The following is a 25,882-nucleotide window of genomic DNA, read 5'->3' as shown; positions in this document are numbered from 1 at the left end:
ACCACCTACTGTTTTTTATTTTATTTTTTTCATAAAGTATTTAAACCCTGTATATTGCATTTATTTTAGTATGAAAACATTGAATATAAGTGGGTAAATAGTTTGTATACAGCATATAGCTACATGCCTACGTAGCTACATGCCCTATTACAATATGTTTTGCACTAGTCCTTTGATATTACCTTCTATACTTCAAACAAAAAAAATTCTCAATTAAAATGGTACCATACAATTATTTTACTTTTGTGTTCTCTGCAGGTGACTCCGTTTCCTGCAAGTTGTGATGTACAAGAGAAGTGTGCATGCTTGGATCCCCATGCAAAGGAGAACAATCAGAATACTCAAAGCCCCAGCCATGGATAGCATTCTGTATGACTTGCAAAACCACAATCAAAGGCAGACTGGAGAACACACCTCATTTCCTCTGTTACTTTTACATTAGCTGCTGAACTGGATAGTGTTTCTCTACCAGAAACCGTTATATATGAACCAGTCTGAACTTTTTTTTGTTGGTTTTATAAATGGAGAACTGGGAAATCTGAATCATGATTTTAATGCCATAAGGAACAAACACAAAAATCAGATGTGATGAGCTGTGGTATGGCCAGAAGACAATGTAAAAGCCATAAACACATTCTTTTTTTTCTCCAGCTAGCTAGACTGGTTAATTCAGTCCTCCTTTTCTCTCACAGATGGTTAGGACTAATATGTTGAAGATTTCAAGGTGAAACAGGAGTGACTGGTGAATCTAGAAGACGATGTCTAGCTTTGCAGTCAATGCAAGCGTCAGTGTTTCTTATTACATCAAACCTTGAGCTGTTGGAAGGTCTATTAGGATGACATCTGACTGCCTTATAATGGACGTTTATGATTTGTCCCAATGCCACCAAAACCCAACACTAGTTGTTTGAGTGTAACTGTTGCTGCTATTCCTGCTGCTATGCCCCATACAGCCATTTTCCTTACTGTGTCAGGTCAAGTTGAATTCAATCCAAACAACCAGTCTGCCTTAAATCTTGTCTTCAGTCTGCCATTACACCCTCAGGCTTCGTCCTATACACAGATCACAGGGACCAAACTACATCTTTATCTTGAGATGGGTTTATACCTCCTGGTAAAGTCTAGCATAGAGCTTGGAGATCGGAGATGATATATATTAATTTTACAAAAAGTACATGATCAGATTAGATTGTATTCAAAGGAGACTTCTACCAACAACTGGTCTTTAATGTACTTGTGTTTTAAATAATCTGTAGTATTTAACAGGTTTCGTCAGTATTATATTTTAGGATCAATCCATAAAAGAAAAATATTTCCATGAATGATATTGCCATTCATGGATGGGTATCCCTGCTTATTCTTGGAAACACACTGCCCTTGTTTTAATATCCATTATCAAGGTTTGATTTCATTTTTACCATGATAGAAGAATTGTGTAGTTCATGTTTGTCATATGTGTTTGCAGGTGTTGTGTTCTAGCTGTTTTCATATAAATTAAATACACTTGTTCTGTGAAATGTTACATGTGTATGTGGAGGATTCAGAATTCTCAAGTAGACCAGCAAGTGGAATAGGCTAAAATGAGTACAACTTGCCAGCAAGTAGCATATATTTTGGTCTCCTTTTGTTTATTGATAGCATGAATGAACAAGCATACCGAGAATTATTCTTGGAGGGCCAGTCTTGCATAGCAATGCTTACTGTATATACTGCTTAGCAGTCTCAATCGGGGTTCATGTGGAAACTCACGAAATAAGCAGGATAGATCATATTTTTCGTGCTGCTGAAAGTAGATTGTTCTTTTTGTTTTTTAAAGCACTATGCTGGCACACAAATGAGTCTGGAGATGACCAATTAATCGAGATCTTGTTGCAAAAGAGATAGAATTGTCCTGTGTGTGAGATCCCTGAAGGATTAGGGCATTCCCTGAGGGTGTTTGTAGAGCAGGTTACAGCTACCTCCCTTCTGGTTTCAATTTCACTGGCTTGAAATTGTCAGTTTTGTTTTAGTTCTTTTTCCTGTGTTTAAAAAAATACAAAAAGTAAAAAAAAAAACATTTGTTGCGACTGATATGAGTGATAAAAAAATGTAAAAGAAAAATACTGCACGGTCCAAAATGAGATGCAAAATATGATATGGTTTTAAAGGGATATAATGTAATTAATTGTGAAGGGAAGAGCTATATCCATGAAGGTGGTATTGGCTTGAAGCATGTTTATCAATCTTGTGCATTAACATCTTTCCCAGTGCGCAAGATTTGTTTTTACTGCAACATTTTTGTGTGATTGTGCGTATATTAGACAAAAAATGGACACAAATAGTTGTTTGCTACCAGTATTTCAATGAGTTCTAGTTACTGCTATCAGAATTGTTACCACAGCCATATACATTGATTCCAGAAAGCTGCTAGTAGCTTAATATAAAATGCAAAATTGCTCAAAATCTACTTCATTTTACTGCAATACCATTTTTCCATAGGCACAAACCAACTACTGCTCTCACCTTATTTTCCAATACATGTTTACTCATTAAACAGGCTCCATGCACTTGTATCAGTCAGTTTAAAATTTCAGAATGCATAACTGAAATATTAAAATAAAATAAAATAGTTATAACATATGTACGTGAATCACTCACTAACAAAATTCTGGGGGTAATTGGCTTCTTACAAATCCAAAAACAAAGAAATGCTACTCTAAACAAGAATACAATTAAATGGGTAAGAGTGAGCACACAGACCTTTAAATCCGCAGAATATTGTTCACCAAGTTGGAATAGAATGTATCAGTCTATAAATATGCAGAAGTGCATCAATCTATAAATCTATAGTATGCAGAAGCACATCAATCTATAAATCTAGAGTATGCAGCAGTGCATCAATCTATAAATCTATAGTATGCAGAAGTGCATTCATTTATAAATATGTAGCATGAGAAGTGCATCAATTTATATAACTATAATATGCAGAAGTGCATCAATCTATAAATCTGTAACATACAGAAGTGCATCAAACTATAAATCAATAATACAGTATACAGGAGGGCATCAATTGATAAATCAATAGTATGCAGAAGTGCATCAATCTATAAATCTATAATACGCAGAAGTGCATCAATCTATAAATCTATTGTATGCAGAAGTTCATCAATCTATAAATCTATAACATACTGAAGTTCATCAATTAATAAGTCTATAATATGCAGAGATACAAATTTACTCTTACTAAGCATTCCCCTGATTTTTTTTTTATAATTTGCAGACTATAGTTTTTACACTGTTAGAAGTATCTATTCACCAACAAATACAGTTCTTGGCAAAATAATTGAGATCCCTTTTTTTCCAAACTTTCTGGATTACAGGCGATACTTACACATATTTTTCACATTTGTATTTTATGGCAAGCGCATATTTTTTAAATAAGTTTAGTTTGTACAAAACTAAAAAGTGAATTACGCTGCTTTTATACTCTTTCAGACCCACGCACATTCATATTTGGCAGAGGTACTTTTTGCTACAAGTTTTAGGTCTTTTGGGGTAAGGGTCTGGAAGCTTTGCACACATACAGTACAGTGATTTTCATCCATTTCCCTTGGATGCTGATGCTTATCAGGGACATTGTGACACCAGCCACAACCAAATCACTAAAAACTAGTTGTTGTTTTTTCACGATCACGGGCATGTAAATACATAGGTCCACGACTTTTCACGGATCTTATGTATTTCGGGGGGATAATATGCATAAGTTTGCTGAAATGTGGTTAGGTATATAGTCTATGCTTCAAGAGAGTGACATTATTGAGGTTGGAAAACTTTGTTCAGATCAATGGGAGAAATTGGTGGGACTAAAAGCATGCCTTGTTATATGTGAATCAAGTATATGAGTGGGGATCTGGTCAGGATCCTGGCTGTCAGAATGCCAACGATGGAATCCTGACACTGCTATGAATTCTGGCGCAGACACCCTGACAAGGTTTACAAACCCACCACCAGGATCCCAACAGCTCGGATCCCGCCAGAGAGGTAAGCAGCGTGGGGGTTGGGGGCAGGTTAGGTTTTGGCTGTGGGGGAAGGTTAGGGTTAGGCTGTGGAGAGGAGGGTTAGGTTTAGGCTGCAGAAAGGGAGGGTTAGGATTTAGGCACCCTTGGGGAGGGTTAGGGTTAGGCTGTGGGGGAGGGAGGGTTAGGTTTAGGCTGTGGGAAGGGTGGGTTAGGTTTAGGCACCACCAGGGAGGGTTAGGCTGTATGGGGGGGAGGGTTAGGTTTAGGCTGTGGGTAGGGAGGGTTAGGCTGCGGGGAGGAGGGTTAGATTTAGGCTGCAGAAAGGGGGGTTAGCGTTAGGCAGCGGGGGAGGGGGGAAAGTTAGGTTTAGGCTGTGGGAAGGGGGGATTAGGTTTAGGCAACACCAGCGAGGGTTAGTGTTATGCTGTGTGTGGGGGGGGTTAGGTTTAGGCTGTGGGTAGGGAGGGTTAGGTTTAGGCTGCAGAAAGGGGGGTTAGCGTTAAGCAGCGGGGGAGGGGGAAAGTTAGGTTTAGGCTGTGGGAAGGGTGTCTTAGGTTTAGGCACCACCAGGGAGGCTTAGGGTTAGGCTGTATGGGGGGGGAGGGTTAGGCTTAGGCTGTGGGTAGGGAGGGTTAGTCTGCGGGAGGAGGGTTAGGTTTAGGCTGCAGAAAGGGGGGTTAGCGTTAGGCAGCGGGGGAGGGGGGAAAGTTAGGTTTAGGCTGTGGGAAGGGGGGGTTAGGTTTAGGCAACACCAGCGAGGGCTAGTGTTATACTGTGTGTGGGGGGGGGTTAGGTTTAGGCAACACAAGCGAGGGTTAGTGTTATGCTGTGTGTGGGGGGGGTTTAGGTTTAGGCTGTGGGTAGGGAGGGTTAGGGGGGAATTGGGTAAAGGTAAGTATACTTGCCTTTCCTCTGTCAGGATTAACACCATCGGGATGCTGCAGCTGGTATTCTGACTTCCGACATCCCAAATGCCAGCATTTCATACCCAACCCTATGAGTGCACCTACTATGTAGAAACAAGATTGAACAAATATTTTTTATAGAAGAAAGAGGTTATGAAGCTTGTGTCTTTTAACCGAACAGTACTTGTAATGGGCTATACATTTGCACTCCTGTGGGAAAGAACTTTTGGTACAAATGTGGTCAAACTTAAAAAGTGACATGTAAAAAAGACAGTATACATTTCCTTATTAATTTAAGACAAACGTTTTTAAAAGTTTGATTGAGAAAAGGTCCTAAATTAGTAATAGGTATGACATTGATGTCATTTCACTGCTCTTGCCCTGTGCATTTCCTGATTTTGCCTTTTAAATAATTACCACCTTAAATCATCAGATAGACGCGCCGGGATGTCACATCTGCCTGCATGTCGCAGTGTATTACATTTCCCCCCTAGTAGCTATAATGGTGATAAAGCGTCAACGTCTTTATTATTTGATCATTCAAATAGCCAATAACTTCATCCCTAAGTAACTTCTGTAGAATGTGTTAAAGTCTCTACTCCTCTACTCTTGTTTTAGGTCCTCTGCTTTATCACTGATTCGTAAAAAAAAATATTTGGGCAGGGAGTTTATCCAGGAAAATGTGTTACTGTTACTTCAGTAAAGGATAAATACAAGTACAGCAATTGTGTCGCCCATAGATGGAACAAAATCAGTGATGCAAGCAGAATATTCAGTTTTTAAGCATTTTTAAGACGCATTATTGATAGAAAAATATGTGTAAGTATGATTCCTAAATCATTCAAACAATCTGTATTATTGCGCAAGGTACTGTTGTAACATATACTGCAGAGCATCTCATACTAAAAAAAGAATCAATTTATTTCTACTCATTACTTAACAACTAAAGATCTTTAAGAAACTTGCCAGCCCCTAATCTAATTTTCCCCCTTGATTGTACAGACCACGCCTGGTGAAATCTATGTACATATCAGAAGAGCATAATTTAATACATGATCAATGTGAGGTTGTTACCAGTAAGTTGCCTGTTTATATTTGCAGTCAGTTTCCATATATAGTTGTATGCTATGGATAATAAATGGAAAATGGAGAAATAAAGTACAGTATATAGAAAATAAGTGAAACATGCAGTAATACTATATAACGTTTTGCCTCAATTCAGGTCTGAGTGCTCAGCCCCAGTTTACACCAGCAGTTAATTAGAATGAATATTCTCTGCATTATGCAAATACGAAATGACCTGCCTGCGTTAAGATTAATATAAAGTGTTTGTGTGTATGTATGAGCCTCTGAGTTTGTATGTGTGCGTGTATAGCCAGATTGCTTCTCTGTATATTTTACATGCTAAATCTCCATATAAAAACTGTGATCTCCTCAAAAGAAATGTATTGTACTTATATTATGGAAATTGCTCTTCCTTATTTATGTATTGTAATGGAACATTTATTTGTAATATTATGAAATCTGTTGCATTTTTTGATCAAGAAAAACTGAAAATATTGACTTATCTTAAGAACATGTTACCTACTGTAATGTTAATGTCAATTTTTCCTCTTCCTCATCCTCTCCCTTCCACACCTCATGTGTGTATTTGTGCTGCTCCGTATTGTCGTATTTAGAGATTTGTTCTGTTTGAGAAAAACAAAAATATAATTGAAAACCTCCAAGCAATATATAAAGATGTAAATAGTAGAGCTTATTTATTAAGAATGTCATACATTTAATTTATATCTACACAATGTTATTTTTAAATTATTTTACTTTCATCCAATACAGTTTTTAACTATTATTTTGTCTTTATTTCATTTTTGTTTGTTTTTGTTAATCACATACTATACACAGATCAAGTTGTTTGGAAATCATATTTTATTTTTTTGCTTGCATTCCTTATATGGTAATGTATATTGTTATGTGATTTTGTAACCATACTGTTGAATTAATTACATTACCTTTTTTGTTTTGACAGGTAAAGGTTTGTAGGCTGGTCCAGGTCTTTTCATTTAACAATACAAGACAAACTCTTATAATAGCTTTGTGACTAATATCTCTAAATATGCAATGCAACATTGCATGGTAAAATCACCATTATCAATCAGCCATTAAAGTATAATACTTCACATACATGCAATGCTGATATGTTCTTAAAGGGACACTACCAACAAAAATACTATAAATAAAGTTATGTTTAATAATTTTATGTCTATCAATTTAGTGTATTATTGGGGAAAGAGTTTTCAATTTGCATAATTCACCATGACGTTTAAGGAGCACTAGAATAAAACAATCAAGCAAAATACATATGAAACAACATTCTTAGAGTACATGATTACATTTTCCTCTGCATCTTAGCTCTTGAACTTGGAAAATTAATTACATTTTCTTAATTGTATGATTGTTGTCGGCAGTACTGCATAGCTATTTATGTGCCCAAAGTCATTCTCCAAAATAGATACTACTGACTTGAATACCTAAGCAGGAAAAAGGCCTTTTATTAACATGTTATCTTTTCAGCTGCTCTAGAAAATAATTAAAAAAAAAAATACATATACATGTAAACAAATACATAAAAGCCTGATGCAAGGTAAATGGAAACAATGTATAGTTGCCTCCCTGCCCTAGTATATTGGGACATGTTGCACTTCTGGTGCAGAGGAAAAGGTTAAAAATGGAAAATAAACCTGCCAATAACAGTGTGAATGGGTTATTAATCTCTTATGGTGCTGTATGGAGCACGGAAAAAATGCCTCACCCCTGGAACTCAGAAAGATGCTGGGTGACCATCATGACCTGCAAGCTAGTCCCGCTCACCCCTCTATTGTTGGCTAAGAGACAAGACAAAATAACAGCCTTCAGTATAGTCCTCATAGTTCTATACTTTCCCTGGCAGCAAAGTTTGGGAAACGACAGGTAATCATCAATATGACCTGGTCTTGGAGCTAACAGTTGGTGGGAACAGAACCAACTCCCACGTGAGTGCAGTGGGCTTAACCCTCTCTCTTGGCAAGTCCAGAATTCTGAGCCCTTATAGTGAAATCCAATGGATGGATATATTTTTAAACATGTAGCCTACACCAAAAAAAATCTTATACTCTTCCTGTTTATTTTATCTTGAACAAAATGTAAGCAATAGAGGATGTTATAAATATAAAGGCAAATAAAGTAAAAACCTTTGCAGGGGAAATATTCTATTAAATAACGCAATATCAACAACATATATATACAGTTCTAGTCAAGTATATGTGTGTATATTTTCTTGTTTGTTTTACTTTTCTTGTTCTTACATCATCAGAATGGTGGGATAAAATCACTAGGCTTCCTAATAAGTAATATGTTTCACTGGTTGCAGAAAATTTATATACCATTATTATGAGTGTCAAAAACAGGAATAGTATAATGCTAAGCAGTGATAATTTTTGTACAGACTAAAAAGTAAAAATGGCACTAAATAGGGAATTAATATTGGGGTTTTAGACAAGACACTCATACTTGATTTTACTGTGCGTATGTGTATATTATGCTAACTTAGACCAGTTTTTTTCTCAAACGTGGTCCTCAGGAGGATCCTACACAGTTCACGTTTCCAGATCACCCAGCAGGTGCACAGGTGTATTCATCACTCACTGATACATTTTAAAAGATCCACAGGTGGAGCTAATTAGATCACAAATTAGACACAAATATCTGGGAAAAAAAATGTTTACTTAAAAAAGTGTTTATATAGTTTTTATTAGATTAAAAATATTCTTATGTCATCTGAAAGATTGCGATATGGGTTGCAATAGTCATGTTAAGTTTTGCGGCAAAAATCTTGTGGCCAGTTGAATAGAATGATGCTGCTATGGAGCTATAGTGAAATAACAGTAGAAGTATAGTGACATAGTGGTACTTTATATTATTATACATTATATTTATATATTATTGATTTATAGAGAAATATAGTTATGGTGATATACAGCTAAATAGTTATAATAGCATTAGCAATATAGAATTATTCTGTAGCAAAACAGTTATAGTTATGTACAGTTAAAGTGATATAGAATGAAAGCTAGACAGGGTGTTTAAATTTTGAATCACCCTATGTATATACATATATATATATATATATATATATATATATAAGAGAGAGAGAGAGAGAGTTGTAGCGATAATGAGTTGTAGAATTTTATGATAAAGAGTTATAAATAGTTATAGAGTTATAGCAATATAGGGGTACAACATTATAAAATTACAAATATATAGCTATCATGATATAGAGTAAAATACTGTAGAGCTATAGCAAAATATAGTTATAGAATTGTAGTCAATTTATAATTAAATATATTTTCCATGGCAGCTGGTCACTAGTGGTAAATTCTAATTACAAAACTGGAATTTGTGTTGATATTTTTAAATCGACTGATTAGATTTAGAGTACTCCATAAACATATTGTAAATTAAAGTAAAACAGGAAGCAGAAATTAATATACACTGTTGGTAAATACAAAAAAATCTTGTAATAAACACACATAAAACACAATTAAACATTGATGACTATTTAAAAAAACATATTAGAATATAAATATTAGGATGACATTTGGTCTAGATAGCATACACATGTAGCCTGATTAATATAGAACTTGTGTAATTTCCACTGCAGTTGGTGTGGAGCACATTAATTTTTAATCTCTATAAAAGAACCCAGGGATCTGTACTTTGTCCAGTTCTCTTTAATATCTTTGTTGGTGACATTGCAAATGGTATTGAAGGGAAGGTATGCATTTTTGCAGATGATACAAAGATATGCAACAGGGTAGACACACCAGGAGGGATAAAACAATTGATTGATGACCTAGGTAGGCTTGAGAAATGGTCAAGAACGTGGCAACTACAGTTTAATGATAAAAAAATGCAAAATCATGCAGTTGGGTCTCAAAAACCCAAAGGCTAAATATAGTATCAAGTGTACTATAATGGAAACTACTGAGGAGGATAGGGTTTTAGGAGTCACTATTTCAAGTGACTTGAAGGCAGGAAAGCAATGCAACAAAGCAATGAGAAAGGCAAGTCAGATCTTGGTTGCATAGGGAGAGGAATCAGTAGCAGGGAAAAAGAAGCAATAATGCCACTGTAAAGGTCATTGGTATGGCCCCATCTGGAATACTGTGTCCAGTTCTGGAGACCATATCTCCAGAAGGATATAAATACATTAGAGAGTGTACAAAGAAGGGCAACTAAAATGGTGCATGGCCTATATCACAAAACTTACCCGGAAAGGCTAAAAGATCTTAACATGTATAGTTTGGAGGAGAGAAGGGAAGGGGGGGACATGATAGAATGAGAGTGAGAATATGGTGGAGGGAGACAAGGCAATAGCAGATCACCTAAATAATTATTTTTGCTCAGTATTTACTACAGAAGGAGAAGGGAAGGGGCCCCAGTTATGTTGCAAGGACATTCATAAAAATAAGGTAGATGAAAGTACATTTACAGAGGAGAAGGTCCTAACTGAACTTTCAAAACTAAAAGTGGATAAATCAATGGGGCCAGATGGGATACACCCAAGGATACTAAAAGAGCTAAAAGATGTGCTGGTGGCACCATTAACAGAATTATTTAACCAGTCACTAAATACAGGTGCCATTCCAGAGGACTGAAAAAGAGCAAATGTAGTTCCATTGTACAAAAGTGGAAGCAAGGAAGAAGCAAGTAACTACAGACCAGTAAGCCTTACATCAGTAGTAGGGAAAGTAATGGAAAAACTACTAAAAGAAAGAGTTGTGGAATATCTTAAATCAAACAACTTACAGGATCCAAAACAGCATGGATTTACTGGTTGGAGTTCATGCCAAACAAATCTTATTGACTTTTTTGAATCTGTGATGAAAATAATAGATCAAGGGGGAGCAGTAGATGTAGCATATCTAGACTTTAGTAAGGCATTTGACACTGTCCCACATCGCAGACTGCTAAATAAACTTGAAAGTGTGGGGGTGCATTATAAAATAGTTAAATGGATAAGAACCTGGTTGCAGGATAGGAAACAGACAGTTGTAGTAAATGGAGTGCAATCTATGGAGGGAAATGTTACCAGTGGAGTACCCCAGGGATCTGTACTCGGACCAGTTCTCTTTAATATCTTTTTTGGTGACATTTCAAATGGTATTGAAGGGAAAGTATGCCTTTTTGCAGATGATACAAAGATATGCAACAGGGTAGACACACCAGGAGGGGTAAAACAAATGATTTACGACCTAGCTAGGCTTAAAAATGGTCAAGAACATGGCAACTACAGTTTAATGCTAAAAAATGCAAAATCATGCACTTGGGTCTCAAAAACCCAAAGGCTAAATATAGTATCAAGGGTACTATAATGGAAACTACTGAGGAGGATAGGGATTTAGGAGTCACTATTTCAAGTGACTTGAAGGCAGGAAAGCAATGCAACAAAGCAATGAGAAAGGCAAGTCAGATCTTGGTTGCATAGGGAGAGGAATCAGTAGCAGGAAAAAAGAAGCGATAATGCCACTGTATAGGTCATTGGTGCGGCCTCATCTGGAATACTGTGTCCAGTTCTGGAGACCATATCTCCAGAAGGATATAAATACATTAGAGAGTGTACAAAGAAGTGCAACTAAAATGGTGCATGGCCTATATCACAAAACTTACCCGGAAAGGCTAAAAGATCTTAACATGTATAGTATGGAGGAGAGAAGGGAAAGGGGAGACATGATAGAAACTTTCAAATATACCAAAGGTTTTAACAAAGTTCAGGAGGGAAAAATTCTTCAAAGGAAGAGAAGTATTAGAACTCGAGGACACACACTGAAACTGGAGTGAGGCAGGTTCAGGGGAAATTTAAGGAAAAATTATTTCACAGAAAGGGTAGTGGATAAGTGGAATAGCCTCCCATCAGAGATGGTGGAGGCTAAGACTGTAGAGCAATTTAAACATGCTTGGGATAGGCATATGAATATCCTTACAAAGAATTAAGGTTCAAAAAGGGTTGCGATTACCTAAAGGATAAAAAAAATGGGCAGACTAGATGGGCCAAGTGGTTCTTATCTGCCATCAAATTCTATGTTTCTATGTTTCTATAGAAACTTTCAAATATATCAAGGGTCTTAACAAAGTTCAGGCGGAAAACATTCTTCAAAGGAAGAGAAGTATTAGAACTCGAGGACATACACTGAGACTGGAGGGGGGAAGGTTCAGTGGAAATTTAAGGAATAATTACTTCACAGAAAGGGTAGTGGATAAGTGGAATAGCCTCCCATCAGAGGTGGTAGAGGCTAAGACTGTAGAGCAATTTAAACATGCTTGGGATAGGCATATAAATATCCTTACAAAGAATTAAGGTTCAAAAAGGATTGAGATTGCCTAAAGGATAAAAAAAGGGCAGACTAGATGGGCCAAGTGGTTCTTATCTGCCATCAAATTCTATGTTTCTATGAACCAGTGGGTGTAGACCAAATATCCTGTAACTAGAGAACTCCTCACAGTGTGATTCAAAATGAATAGTATGTAGCTGAGTAATGATTAAAAAAAAATATATTTATATATATATATATATATATATATATATACACATATATACACATCAAACAGTTAATCACCAGTAATATTAGAACTTTGTCTTGAAAGTGTGTGGATAGTAATACACTTGTGTTGTCCCAGAGGAATCCATGTAGACTATGTTAAGTAACAGCACAAGTCACATTTGGAAAGTCTCAGAGTTTTCTAAACATAATAGCTGAGATCAGGGCATGTGCTACCACAGCTTTAGGCAGCTGCCTTTGGCATCAGTATCTGGGAAGCGCAGCTGAGGCCACCTAGCACAAAACCATATTGGACAAACAACATATGGCACAATATTTAGCTATATCAAATACAATTTCATTTTAGATTATCACAAGCTGGAATAACAAATATAAGGTTTATGAAAGAGATACTTTATCTGCAGGGGGGTCACATACACAAAGATGGAGATGAGCTTTTGTTGGGAAAGAGGGTGGTGGGGGAGGGTAGCCTAGAGCTTGTGCCTAGGGCATCGAGAAAACTTGCACCAATTCTGGCTGACATACTGTATATAATGGAAACAGCATAATTATATTCCCTCTAATAACTGGGCTTTTTGTTGAAGAGATATATATATATATATATATATATATATATATATAAAACGGGGGGGATAGGGGTGCTGGCGACAAGTGTGGCTAAAACTATGTTTTTAAAAGCTTAAAATTAGAAGCCAAAAAATTTATATAATTTATAAAAATACTTTTAATATATATGAGAGTAAAAACAGTTTCCAATAAAGGTTTTTTTTTAAAAAGCAAAAATATAAAAAATATATAAACAATTTTTGTCCATAAATGAGAAATATAAATACACTTAAAAGGATAGGAATTCAAAACTTAGCTTAGTGAATAGTGGGTGGTCAGTTTAAGCCCACCGCGTTTCGTCTCAACAGACTTCTTCAAGGGGCCATATATATATATAAAATGGACAGCCATATGTGTTCTGTCTAATTAGTGGGCTGTTTGTCTATGTGATATATACATTTCTATATGTTTCAAAGTGTGTTCTTAAAAACAGTCTTAGTCAGAGGTTGAATTATAGAGGTGGTAGGCATTAGTGTGGAAAATGTTCTTTTCTGTAGTTTTATCAATCCGTTGACGCACAAGACACTGCATGCAGTGATGGCTGTGAAGTTCTGAGTATTGGTATACACAACTCTATTTTATTCCTGTTTAACCTGATAACTGTAGAAAATCCTTAGATTATAACATTTCTAACACGTTTCATCTTACATGAGGCAGATTTCATAAGAGGAAAAAAGTAGTTGTGTCCATAATACTCTCAAATCATAGTAGAGAGTGCTTACCCTGTGTTCAACTCTGGGAAACAGATAGAATAACACTTGATTAACCTTTCAGCTGTTATTTATGACCTTCTGTGGTAATACTTTATTTAATTTTCCCCAAATAAAAAAAGCATGGAAGATGTATCCATACTTTGGATTTATACTCATGTTAAGAATACTCAGCTTTATATTTAAAAAGAACAATAAACTTAAAACAACAATGTAACATTATAATATAATAAATTGTGAGACTTGCAGGAAGGCAAAATAAACACTTCCCAATTAGATAAATATAGCACCCACCTGCTTGCTCTGGGTGGCCCATCCCTCTCACTGCTGTTTTCCTACACCCCCTCCCCAATCAGGTCTGCCCCACCCCCTCACACTCAGCTACAGCCACACCCCAAAATACATTCCAACCCCACCCCACATCTCTGTCCCAACCCTCCTACTATTGTTTCATGTAGCACACCATTTGTGTAGTATACAGTGTTTTTCTTTCAAATTTTCATCTTATTCACATCACAGTTGTAGCAACACGCCACTCAAACTACTTCAGACACCGGTCTGCAACTTTAATGGCACAGGAATTTGTTTTAAACCTTTTTTACAGAGTTGCAAATAAAGCACAACAAAACTTGCAGCACTTCATATACAGATAAAGGGGTCTATGTACTAAGGCTTGGAGAGAGAAAAAGTGCCTCCTACCTGCTATGTTACAGGCTGTGTTTGAAAAAATTACAGGAGCTGATTGGTTGGGACTTTTTCTCTCTCCACTTAATCTCTCTCCAAGGCTTCGTACATAGACCCCACAGATACAGTAACACACAGATAAACAAAATGTTGCACTTCAAATTGATCGGTTCAAGCTAGCAATGTCGTTTTCTGCTCCCAGTTTTATTTGTGATGAAAAAGATGCTCAGGACGTCCGAATCCCCAGGACCTGGCACTCCAAGACTGGCTATTTGCTGCATCTATAAAGCGACAGTGTATGTGGACACATCTGTATACCAGGACAAATAAGATGGCACTCAGAGATGATATGCAGAACATAATAGTTGAATCCAATGTTTCAATGGCACACCACCATTTAATTATTTATTTATTTTATTTATTAACAGTTTCTTATATAGCGCAGCATATTCCGTTGCGCTTTACAATTAGAACAACAGTAATAGAACAAAACTGGGTAAAAACAGACAGACAGAGGTAGGAAGGCCGTGCTCGCAAGCTTACAATCTATAGGGAAATAGGCATAGATACACAAGGATACATGCTACCTATTGCATAATGGTCCACCAGATTGCTAGGTTCTTAATGGGTTGTATGATGATACCCCACAAAGTTATCCAAGTGTCAGGAGGGTGTGAGACTAAAGAAAGACAAGATATGTGATGTTATGAATATTCTACAGAGGATGTAATTAGATAGGGAAGCACTGAAGGTTATGTCGGTGGGTCTGGAATTTGATAGGCTTGTCTGAAGAGGTGAGTTTTCAGGGAACATTTAAAGGTTTGGAGACTAGAGGCGAGTCTTACTGTGCGTGGGAGGGCATTCCACAGAGTGGGTGAAGCCCAGATAAAGTCCTGTAATTTTGAGTGTGAACAAGTAATGCGTGTGGATGAGAGACGTAGATCTTGTGCAGAGCGGAGAGGTCGGGTAGGGAGATATTTTGAGATGAGTGAAGAGATGTATGTTGGTGCAGTTTGGTTAATAGCCTTGTATGTGAGTAAAAGTATTTTATATTTAATACGGTAGAATACCGGTAACCAATGGAGGGACTGACAGAGCAGATCTGCAGACGATGAACGTCTGGCAAGGAAGATTAGTCTCGCAGCTGCATTCAAAATGGATTGTAGTGGTGAGAGCCTATGTTTGGGAAGACCGGTCAGGAGACTATTACAATAATCAATGCGGGAGATAATGAGAGCATGGATTAGAGTTTTTGCTGTGTCTTGTGTAAGATAAGGGCGTATTTTGGATATGTTTCTTAGATGTATGTAACATGATCTTGAGACAGATTGAATGTGGGTAACAAAGGACAGTTCAGAGTCAAGAATGACACCTAGGCAGCGAGCTTGTGGGGTAGGGGTGATTGCAGAGTTCTCAACAGTGATGGAGATATCAGGTGGGTAACTACTATTGGCCGGTGGAAATATAATTAATTCTGTTTTGGAAATATTAAGTTTGAGGTGGCGAGATGTCATCCAAGATGAAATGGCAGAAAGGCATGCAGTGACATGGCCCAATACAGATGGTGACAAATCAGGGGAGGATAGGTAGATTTGAGTTATCATCCGCATACAGATGGTACTGAAATCCGAAAGAGTTGATTAGTTTGCCAAGAGATGTGGTATAGATAGAGAAAAGCAGAGGACCTAGGACTGAGCCTTGCGGTACTCCAACTGAGAGAGGTAGCGAAGGAGAGGTGGAATCAGAGAAACGAACACTGAAGGAGCGATTAGATAGGTAGGATGAGAACCAAGAAAGGGCTGTGTCCTGAATACCTAGGGATTGTAGTGTTTGTATGAGAAGAGAGTAATCAACAGTGTCAAAAGCAGCAGAAAGATCAAGGAGAATAAGTAGAGAGAAATGTCCTTTAGATTTAGCAGTGACCAAATCATTCACTACCTTAGTCAGTGCTGTCTCTGTGGAGTGTTGGGCACGAAATCCTGACTGAAGTGGGTCCAGTAGGCTGTGTGAGTTAAGAAAGTGTGTGAGGCGAGTGTAGGCAAGTCTCTCCAGTAGCTTGGAGGGGCATGGGAGCTGAGAGATGGGACGGTAGTTAGAGAGAGCGTTCGGGTCAGAGTTGTGTTTTTTCAGAATGGGAGTAATCACTGCATGCTTGTATAGAGAAGGAAAGATACCAGTAGACAGGGAGAGATTACAGATTTTTGTTAAGGTTGGGATGAGCACAGTAGACAGAGCTTTACTAATTTGTGAGGGTATAGAGTCAAGGGGAGAGGTATTAGAGTAGGCAGATGAAAAGAGTGCAGATACTTCATCTTCATTTGTAGGATCAAAGTTAGAGAAGGTGTTAGAGGGTTCAGGCAGGGAATTGAGCAGGTCACTTGCTGTGGAAGAGCATACCATTTCATTTCGGATCTTGTCAATCTTGTCCTTGAAATAGGAAGCAAGATCTTGCGCACTGACAGTGGCTGGTGGGTTAGGTGAGGGAGGGACAAGAAGTGATTTAAATGTATTAAAAAGTCGCTTGGGGTTAGAGACTTGAGCAGAGATGAGAGATTGAAAATATGTTTGTTTGGCAGTGTCCAGAGCAGTACGATAAGAGTGGTAGGTGGTCTTATATGTGAGAAAGTCACTTGAACTACGAGATTTACGCCACTGGCGTTCAACTTTTCGTGAGAGTTTTTGTAAGTGTCTAGTGTATTTAGAGTGCCACGGTTGACATCTAAGTCTACGTGGAGTGTGATGGGTAGCTGGAGCCACTTCATCAAGTGCTGTTACTAGAGTTTGGTTAAAGTGTGACACAGCGGTCTCTGGAGAGGTGAATGTAGAAATTGGTGAAAGCAGTGGTTGCAGAGAGGTAGATAGTTGTTGAAAATTAATAGCGTTAATATTTCTGCGGGTAAGAGGTGTCCTTGTAGACTTTATGGACATTGAGTTTGAAGTAATGGAGGAGAGCATGCATGTGATAAGGTTGTGATCTGAGAGAGGGAAAGGAGTGTTAGTGAGTTCAGAAACAGAGCATAGTCTGGTGAATACAAGATCAAGGCAGTGGCCCTCCTGATGAGTAGGGGAGTCAGTCCATTGGGAGAGGCCAAGAGAGGAGGTTAGAGAGAGTAGTTTAGAGGCATGGGGAGATTGTGGACTGTCAATAGAGAGATTGAAATCACCCATAATGATGGTGGAGATGTCAGAGGAAAGAAAGTGAGGGAGCCATGCAGAAAATTCTTCCAGAAACTTTTTGGGTTGCCCAGGTGGGCGATAGATAGCTGCAACACGCAGAGAGAAAGGGGTGAAAATCCTAATAGAGTGTACCTCAAAGGATGTAAATGTGAGTGAGGGAACAGGTGGTAAAACAATGTGCGTGTAACATTTGGATAGTAATATTCCAACACCCCCTCCTTTGGGGTTACCAGGCCTGGGGGTGTGTGTGAAGTGGAGGCCACCATGTGACAGTGCTGCAGGGGAGGCAGTGTCTGATTGTGTGAGCCAGGTTTCTGTTATAGCGAGCATATTGAATTTTTTTGCTATGAAAAGGTCATGAATAGCTGTTAATTTGTTGCAAACAGAGCGTGCATTCCATAAAGCACATTTTAGTGACTTGGAGGTAGATGGGAGACAAGTGATGTTGATAAGGTTTGTTGATTTTATATTCTGTTGTGAATCAGCTGAATGTGAGCATGGTATGTGGATGGGACCTGGATTTTGGGATATGTCACCAGCTAGTAGAAGCAGAAGAAGAAAGAGATAGGTATAGTTGGGGGAGGTGTGTGATAGTTTATGGTGACAGGTAGAGGATGTGACAGTTAGTTTACATAGATAGTTTAAAAGCTCATGAGTGTTAATAAGAGGGGAGTGGATTAATGAGGCTGCAATGTGTACAGAGTGATAAATAACAGGAATAGTGAAGGACGATGTCATTTTATAGAGGATACCATGAAGTGCTATGAGGAAAATCAGTTTGTGCAGCATGGTGTTTATAAAGATAAAAGTATAGATAGGAAAATGCTTATGGAAATTGTTAGTTAAATGGTAGATTTACCTGTTTTACAATGTTTTTCAATGTTTGCTCAACTGTTGGTTTAACTGTTCTTTTTAAAATTTCCTAACTTTGTAATTTCCAAACTTCGTATATTTCTAAACTTCAGACAACTGCCCCATAACTGAATGCAAACATATACTAGTTCTAATTTACAAAGGCTTCAGCTGAAGCTAATTGGACATCTAATCAAAGGAATTATATTACCCTGTGTTAAGTAAACACCAGGCCATGTATGCTAATAAACTCCACTCCACTGACCAACATCAATACAAGAGAGAATATCAGCTATAAGCAAGTACTAATATTCTACAAATACAATTACATACACTGCTAAAATATACATCGGTGTGAATAGAGATCAAGAGTTATAGTTCGTAGGGATCAGCAGGCAGAAATCAACATACTTTGGAAAATATAGCATGGAGATGTCTGTGGGTTATTGCAGAGGTGTAGGGATCAGCAGGCAGAAATCAACATACCTGTGAGATGAAAAGATATATAGAAAGCTGATCAGTCCATATTCAGTGAGATCTATGTAGACTAACTGTTGGTTTAACTGTTCTTTTTAAAATTTCCTAACTTTGTAATTTCCAAACTTCGTATATTTCTAAACTTCAGACAACTGCCCCCGCAGACAACTGCCCCATAACTGAATGCAAACATATACTAGTTCTAATTTACAAAGGCTTCAGCTGAAGCTAATTGGACATCTAATCAAAGGAATTATATTACCCTGTGTTAAGTAAACACCAGGCCATGTATGCTAATAAACTCCACTCCACTGACCAACATCAATACAAGAGAGAATATCAGCTATAAGCAAGTACTAATATTCTACAAATACAATTACATACACTGCTAAAATATACATCGGTGTGAATAGAGATCAAGAGTTATAGTTCGTAGGGATCAGCAGGCAGAAATCAACATACTTTGGAAAATATAGCATGGAGATGTCTGTGGGTTATTGCAGAGGTGTAGGGATCAGCAGGCAGAAATCAACATACCTGTGAGATGAAAAGATATATAGAAAGCTGATCAGTCCATATTCAGTGAGATCTATGTAGACTAACTGTTGGTTTAACTGTTCTTTTTAAAATTTCCTAACTTTGTAATTTCCAAACTTCGTATATTTCTAAACTTCAGACAACTGCCCCCGCAGACAACTGCCCCATAACTGAATGCAAACATATACTAGTTCTAATTTACAAAGGCTTCAGCTGAAGCTAATTGGACATCTAATCAAAGGAATTATATTACCCTGTGTTAAGTAAACACCAGGCCATGTATGCTAATAAACTCCACTCCACTGACCAACATCAATACAAGAGAGAATATCAGCTATAAGCAAGTACTAATATTCTACAAATACAATTACATACACTGCTAAAATATACATCGGTGTGAATAGAGATCAAGAGTTATAGTTCGCAGGGATCAGCAGGCAGAAATCAACATACTTTGGAAAATATAGCATGGAGATGTCTGTGGGTTATTGCAGAGGTGTAGGGATCAGCAGGCAGAAATCAACATACCTGTGAGATGAAAAGATATATAGAAAGCTGATCAGTCCATATTCAGTGAGATCTATGTAGACTAACTGTTGGTTTAACTGTTCTTTTTAAAATTTCCTAACTTTGTAATTTCCAAACTTCGTATATTTCTAAACTTCAGACAACTGCCCCCGCAGACAACTGCCCCATAACTGAATGCAAACATATACTAGTTCTAATTTACAAAGGCTTCAGCTGAAGCTAATTGGACATCTAATCAAAGGAATTATATTACCCTGTGTTAAGTAAACACCAGGCCATGTATGCTAATAAACTCCACTCCACTGACCAACATCAATACAAGAGAGAATATCAGCTATAAGCAAGTACTAATATTCTACAAATACAATTACATACACTGCTAAAATATACATCGGTGTGAATAGAGATCAAGAGTTATAGTTCGCAGGGATCAGCAGGCAGAAATCAACATACTTTGGAAAATATAGCATGGAGATGTCTGTGGGTTATTGCAGAGGTGTAGGGATCAGCAGGCAGAAATCAACATACCTGTGAGATGAAAAGATATATAGAAAGCTGATCAGTCCATATTCAGTGAGATCTATGTAGACTAACTGTTGGTTTAACTGTTCTTTTTAAAATTTCCTAACTTTGTAATTTCCAAACTTCGTATATTTCTAAACTTCAGACAACTGCCCCATAACTGAATGCAAACATATACTAGTTCTAATTTACAAAGGCTTCAGCTGAAGCTAATTGGACATCTAATCAAAGGAATTATATTACCCTGTGTTAAGTAAACACCAGGCCATGTATGCTAATAAACTCCACTCCACTGACCAACATCAATACAAGAGAGAATATCAGCTATAAGCAAGTACTAATATTCTACAAATACAATTACATACACTGCTAAAATATACATTGGTGTGAATAGAGATCAAGAGTTATAGTTCGCAGGGATCAGCAGGCAGAAATCAACATACTTTGGAAAATATAGCATGGAGATGTCTGTGGGTTATTGCAGAGGTGTAGGGATCAGCAGGCAGAAATCAACATACCTGTGAGATGAAAAGATATATAGAAAGCTGATCAGTCCATATTCAGTGAGATCTATGTAGACTAACTGTTGGTTTAACTGTTCTTTTTAAAATTTCCTAACTTTGTAATTTCCAAACTTCGTATATTTCTAAACTTCAGACAACTGCCCCATAACTGAATGCAAACATATACTAGTTCTAATTTACAAAGGCTTCAGCTGAAGCTAATTGGACATCTAATCAAAGGATATTATATTACCCTGTGTTAAGTAAACACCAGGCCATGTATGCTAATAAACTCCACTCCACTGACCAACATCAATACAAGAGAGAATATCAGCTATAAGCAAGTACTAATATTCTACAAATACAATTACATACACTGCTAAAATATACATTGGTGTGAATAGAGATCAAGAGTTATAGTTCGCAAGGATCAGCAGGCAGAAATCAACATACTTTGGAAAATATAGCATGGAGATGTCTGTGGGTTATTGCAGAGGTGTAGGGATCAGCAGGCAGAAATCAACATACCTGTGAGATGAAAAGATATATAGAAAGCTGATCAGTCCATATTCAGTGAGATCTATGTAGACTAACTGTTGGTTTAACTGTTCTTTTTAAAATTTCCTAACTTTGTAATTTCCAAACTTCGTATATTTCTAAACTTCAGACAACTGCCCCATAACTGAATGCAAACATATACTAGTTCTAATTTACAAAGGCTTCAGCTGAAGCTAATTGGACATCTAATCAAAGGAATTATATTACCCTGTGTTAAGTAAACACCAGGCCATGTATGCTAATAAACTCCACTCCACTGACCAACATCAATACAAGAGAGAATATCAGCTATAAGCAAGTACTAATATTCTACAAATACAATTACATACACTGCTAAAATATACATCGGTGTGAATAGAGATCAAGAGTTATAGTTCGCAGGGATCAGCAGGCAGAAATCAACATACTTTGGAAAATATAGCATGGAGATGTCTGTGGGTTATTGCAGAGGTGTAGGGATCAGCAGGCAGAAATCAACATACCTGTGAGATGAAAAGATATATAGAAAGCTGATCAGTCCATATTCAGTGAGATCTATGTAGACTAACTGTTGGTTTAACTGTTCTTTTTAAAATTTCCTAACTTTGTAATTTCCAAACTTCGTATATTTCTAAACTTCAGACAACTGCCCCATAACTGAATGCAAACATATACTAGTTCTAATTTACAAAGGCTTCAGCTGAAGCTAATTGGACATCTAATCAAAGGAATTATATTACCCTGTGTTAAGTAAACACCAGGCCATGTATGCTAATAAACTCCACTCCACTGACCAACATCAATACAAGAGAGAATATCAGCTATAAGCAAGTACTAATATTCTACAAATACAATTACATACACTGCTAAAATATACATTGGTGTGAACAGAGATCAAGAGTTATAGTTCGCAGGGATCAGCAGGCAGAAATCAACATACTTTGGAAAATATAGCATGGAGATGTCTGTGGGTTATTGCAGAGGTGTAGGGATCAGCAGGCAGAAATCAACATACTTTTGAAAATATAGCATGGAGATGTCTGTGGGTTATTGCAGAGGTGTAGGGATCAGCAGGCAGAAATCAACATACTTTTGAAAATATAGCATGGAGATGTCTGTGGGTTATTGCAGAGGTGTAGGGATCAGCAGGCAGAAATCAACATACTTTTGAAAATATAGCATGGAGATGTCTGTGGGTTATTGCAGAGGTGTAGGGATCAGCAGGCAGAAATCAACATACTTTTGAAAATATAGCATGGAGATGTCTGTGGGTTATTGCAGAGGTGTAGGGATCAGCAGGCAGAAATCAACATACTTTGGAAAATATAGCATGGAGATGTCTGTGGGTTATTGCAGAGGTGTAGGGATCAGCAGGCAGAAATCAACATACTTTTGAAAATATAGCATGGAGATGTCTGTGGGTTATTGCAGAGGTGTAGGGATCAGCAGGCAGAAATCAACATACTTTGGAAAATATAGCATGGAGATGTCTGTGGGTTATTGCAGAGGTGTAGGGATCAGCAGGCAGAAATCAACATACCTGTGAGATGAAAAGATATATAGAAAGCTGATCAGTCCATATTCAGTGAGATCTATGTAGACTAACTGTTGGTTTAACTGTTCTTTTTAAAATTTCCTAACTTTGTAATTTCCAAACTTCGTATATTTCTAAACTTCAGACAACTGCCCCCGCAGTTAGGGACAATGTAATAGTAACAGACACTCACCTAAATACTGCCCACTGTCACCACACACATTTGAACAATGCTGCAATCAGTCCACCCAATGTGCACACAGAGGGGCCGGAAACCTGAACTTATGCATACCCTGGAACACAAGGCATGTCTGACCAAACAGCGCACAAGTGCTAAACGTCATAATACAGTGTCCATCACCTTGACTACCACTAAACAAATACATAACAAATGCCTCTTGAATAAATATACAAATATACATCACATAAAAAAAACATCTTTCACATATAGCCATTGAATGACAGTAAATACATAAAGACTTAACTGGTAAGTGTAATAGTTAAATGGTTAAATCATAACATTTTATAATATACAAATATAAATATCATAAGGACATTTAAACTAGTCTAAGACAAGAGTAATGTGTTATATCCAGCATATATATTATGGGTCCAGAACAACTTTACATTACATTTTATCCTTACGATTACAAATACCATCTATTATAAAAAGAACTGGAAACCCATATTTTCATTTATTCTTTTGGCTATAGATCCAAACTTAAAAATCATTTTGATTCCCCCTGTAATAAAGTTTTGTTCTGACCCTACTTCTCATCATAGGGTGGATAGCATTTATCATATGGTATCTGATAGATCCAACAGAGTGCTTAGCTGCCAAAATTCCAGGCAACCGGTTATTCACTATTCCCAGAGAGAATGGCAGCCAGAATTGCGGATCGGTGCAGTGCCATCCTCTTCTTGAACTCTCTCTCTGTCCCACATACTGTAGTAGAACCCACATGGGCAAGACAGGAGACAGACTATAAATTCATATGTAAGTCTATAATTAATTTGAAACAATTCCCAAGCATAGGGACGAGGAAACTGAATGGCAGTTATCAGATAGCCACATACTAGACATACAACACACTTAAAACATTCTGCCCTAGGGGTAAGAAAGCATGTTGGTTTTGTAACGTCCATCCCTCTGATATCTATGATCTTGATGTCTTTTTTTAAAATATTTTTCCCTCTTAAATAACAAGGCATTAGCCTTGACTTTATTAAAGAATTGAGATCACTATCAGTATTAACAATAGCCCACATTTCTTTTACCAACCATTGTATTCCATGGCTAGCCATATTGTAATTATTGATCCATACAAGTTGTGGAAACCTTTTCAAAAAGGTGTATTTTTGAGGTTTGATGGCTCATAAGTCCACTTTTTTTTAAAGTGATACCATAAAATTATATATCAATAAAAATATATTTTAATCAAGAAAGTAATGCAACAAAGTTTATTAAATTATCTGTATTCTATAAAATTTATAGCCAAATAACAAAAAAAGAAACACAACTAGCTTAGTTTAATATGAAGTAGCTTTCCCTCATTTGAATGCAGCCAATAAACATGAGTGTTTAGAGAGCCAAACAGGTACCATCTTGTTTTGGCAATGAGCCAATCAGATCACAGTAGGATTCAGCTGAAGTTGTGTAGTTGTCATTTGTTGGAGGCGAGTGGAGGACCTTTGTCAGTGTGATATGTGATTGCTATTAGAGTTGGTTGTAAAACATAATAAAATTAAAGAAATGGCGCAAAGAGTTGACTTGTCACCTAGATGTAAATTAGCACTATTAAGTGAAAAAGGCTACAGTTATGTAGATATTAGAAGACAAATTGGAGCAAACGTAACCAAAGGTGGCATTTCAAATTTTTGGAAGAGTTATAATTAGACTCAGGGCCTAATTCAGACCTGAATGCGGCAGCAAATTTGTTAGCTAATGGCCAAAACCATGTGCACTGCAAGTGTGGTAGATATAACATTTGCAGAGAGAGACAGATTTGGGTGGGTTATATTGTTTCTGTGCAGTGTAAATACTGGCTGCTTTATTTTTACACTTTAATTTAGATTTCAGTTGGAACACACCCCACCCAAATCTAACTCTCTCTGCACATGTTATGTCTGCCCCCCTGCAGTGCACATGGTTTTGCCCATTAGCTAACAAATTTGCTGCTGCGAGGTCTGAATTAGGCCCTCAGTCGCTACACAACCAGACTGGAAAAGGCAAGAAAAGGTGCACAACAGCAAGTGATGATAGAAGAACTAAGAGACTGCAGTCGTGACAGAAAAAAATCATCTGGGTGTATACAAGGTGAAATGGCGCAAGCCAACGTGAAGTTAAGTGCAAGGACTGTTCGGCGCAGACTGCAGGGATTTAGTCTAAATGCTAGAATTCCACGAAAACCCCCCCACATTTTATCTGTCAAAGGTTGAAAAGATTAAACTGGTCTAAAACCAATGTTAACTGGACAGCGGAACAATGGGACAGGGTTATTTAGTCGGATGAGACCAAAATTTCACTGTTTGGTAGTGATGGCATAAAATACGTAAGGAGAAGAATCGGAGAAGAATTGCATACTAATTGCATTACACGTACCATGAAACACTCAGTTAGAGTTATGATATCGGGTTGTATAACATCAAAAGGTGTGGACAGAATTTGCGTGATTAATGAGAATATGAATGCCCCAAAAAACATAAATAAAATACTG

General features: G+C 37.3%; 1 protein-coding gene across 1 annotated transcript in view; it reads left to right on the top strand.

Annotated features, from left to right (window-relative positions):
• The window catches only part of PAPPA (pappalysin 1), a 630,246-nt gene extending 626,176 nt beyond the window's left edge, over window positions 1-4,070 (top strand). Inside the window, exon 22 of the mRNA XM_063936909.1 lies at window positions 259-4,070. Within this exon, the coding sequence (XP_063792979.1) occupies window positions 259-363 (105 nt within the window). The 3' untranslated portion in view covers window positions 364-4,070. The remainder of the gene's footprint in view (window positions 1-258) is intronic.
• The last annotated feature ends 21,812 nt before the right edge of the window (window positions 4,071-25,882 follow it).

Source organism: Pseudophryne corroboree, chromosome 8 (genome assembly GCF_028390025.1).
Source record: "Pseudophryne corroboree isolate aPseCor3 chromosome 8, aPseCor3.hap2, whole genome shotgun sequence".
In the NCBI taxonomy this organism is placed as follows: Eukaryota; Metazoa; Chordata; class Amphibia; order Anura; family Myobatrachidae; genus Pseudophryne; species Pseudophryne corroboree.
The sequence above is the reverse complement of the archived record's forward strand: the minus strand, read 5'-3'. Positions and strand labels throughout refer to the sequence as shown.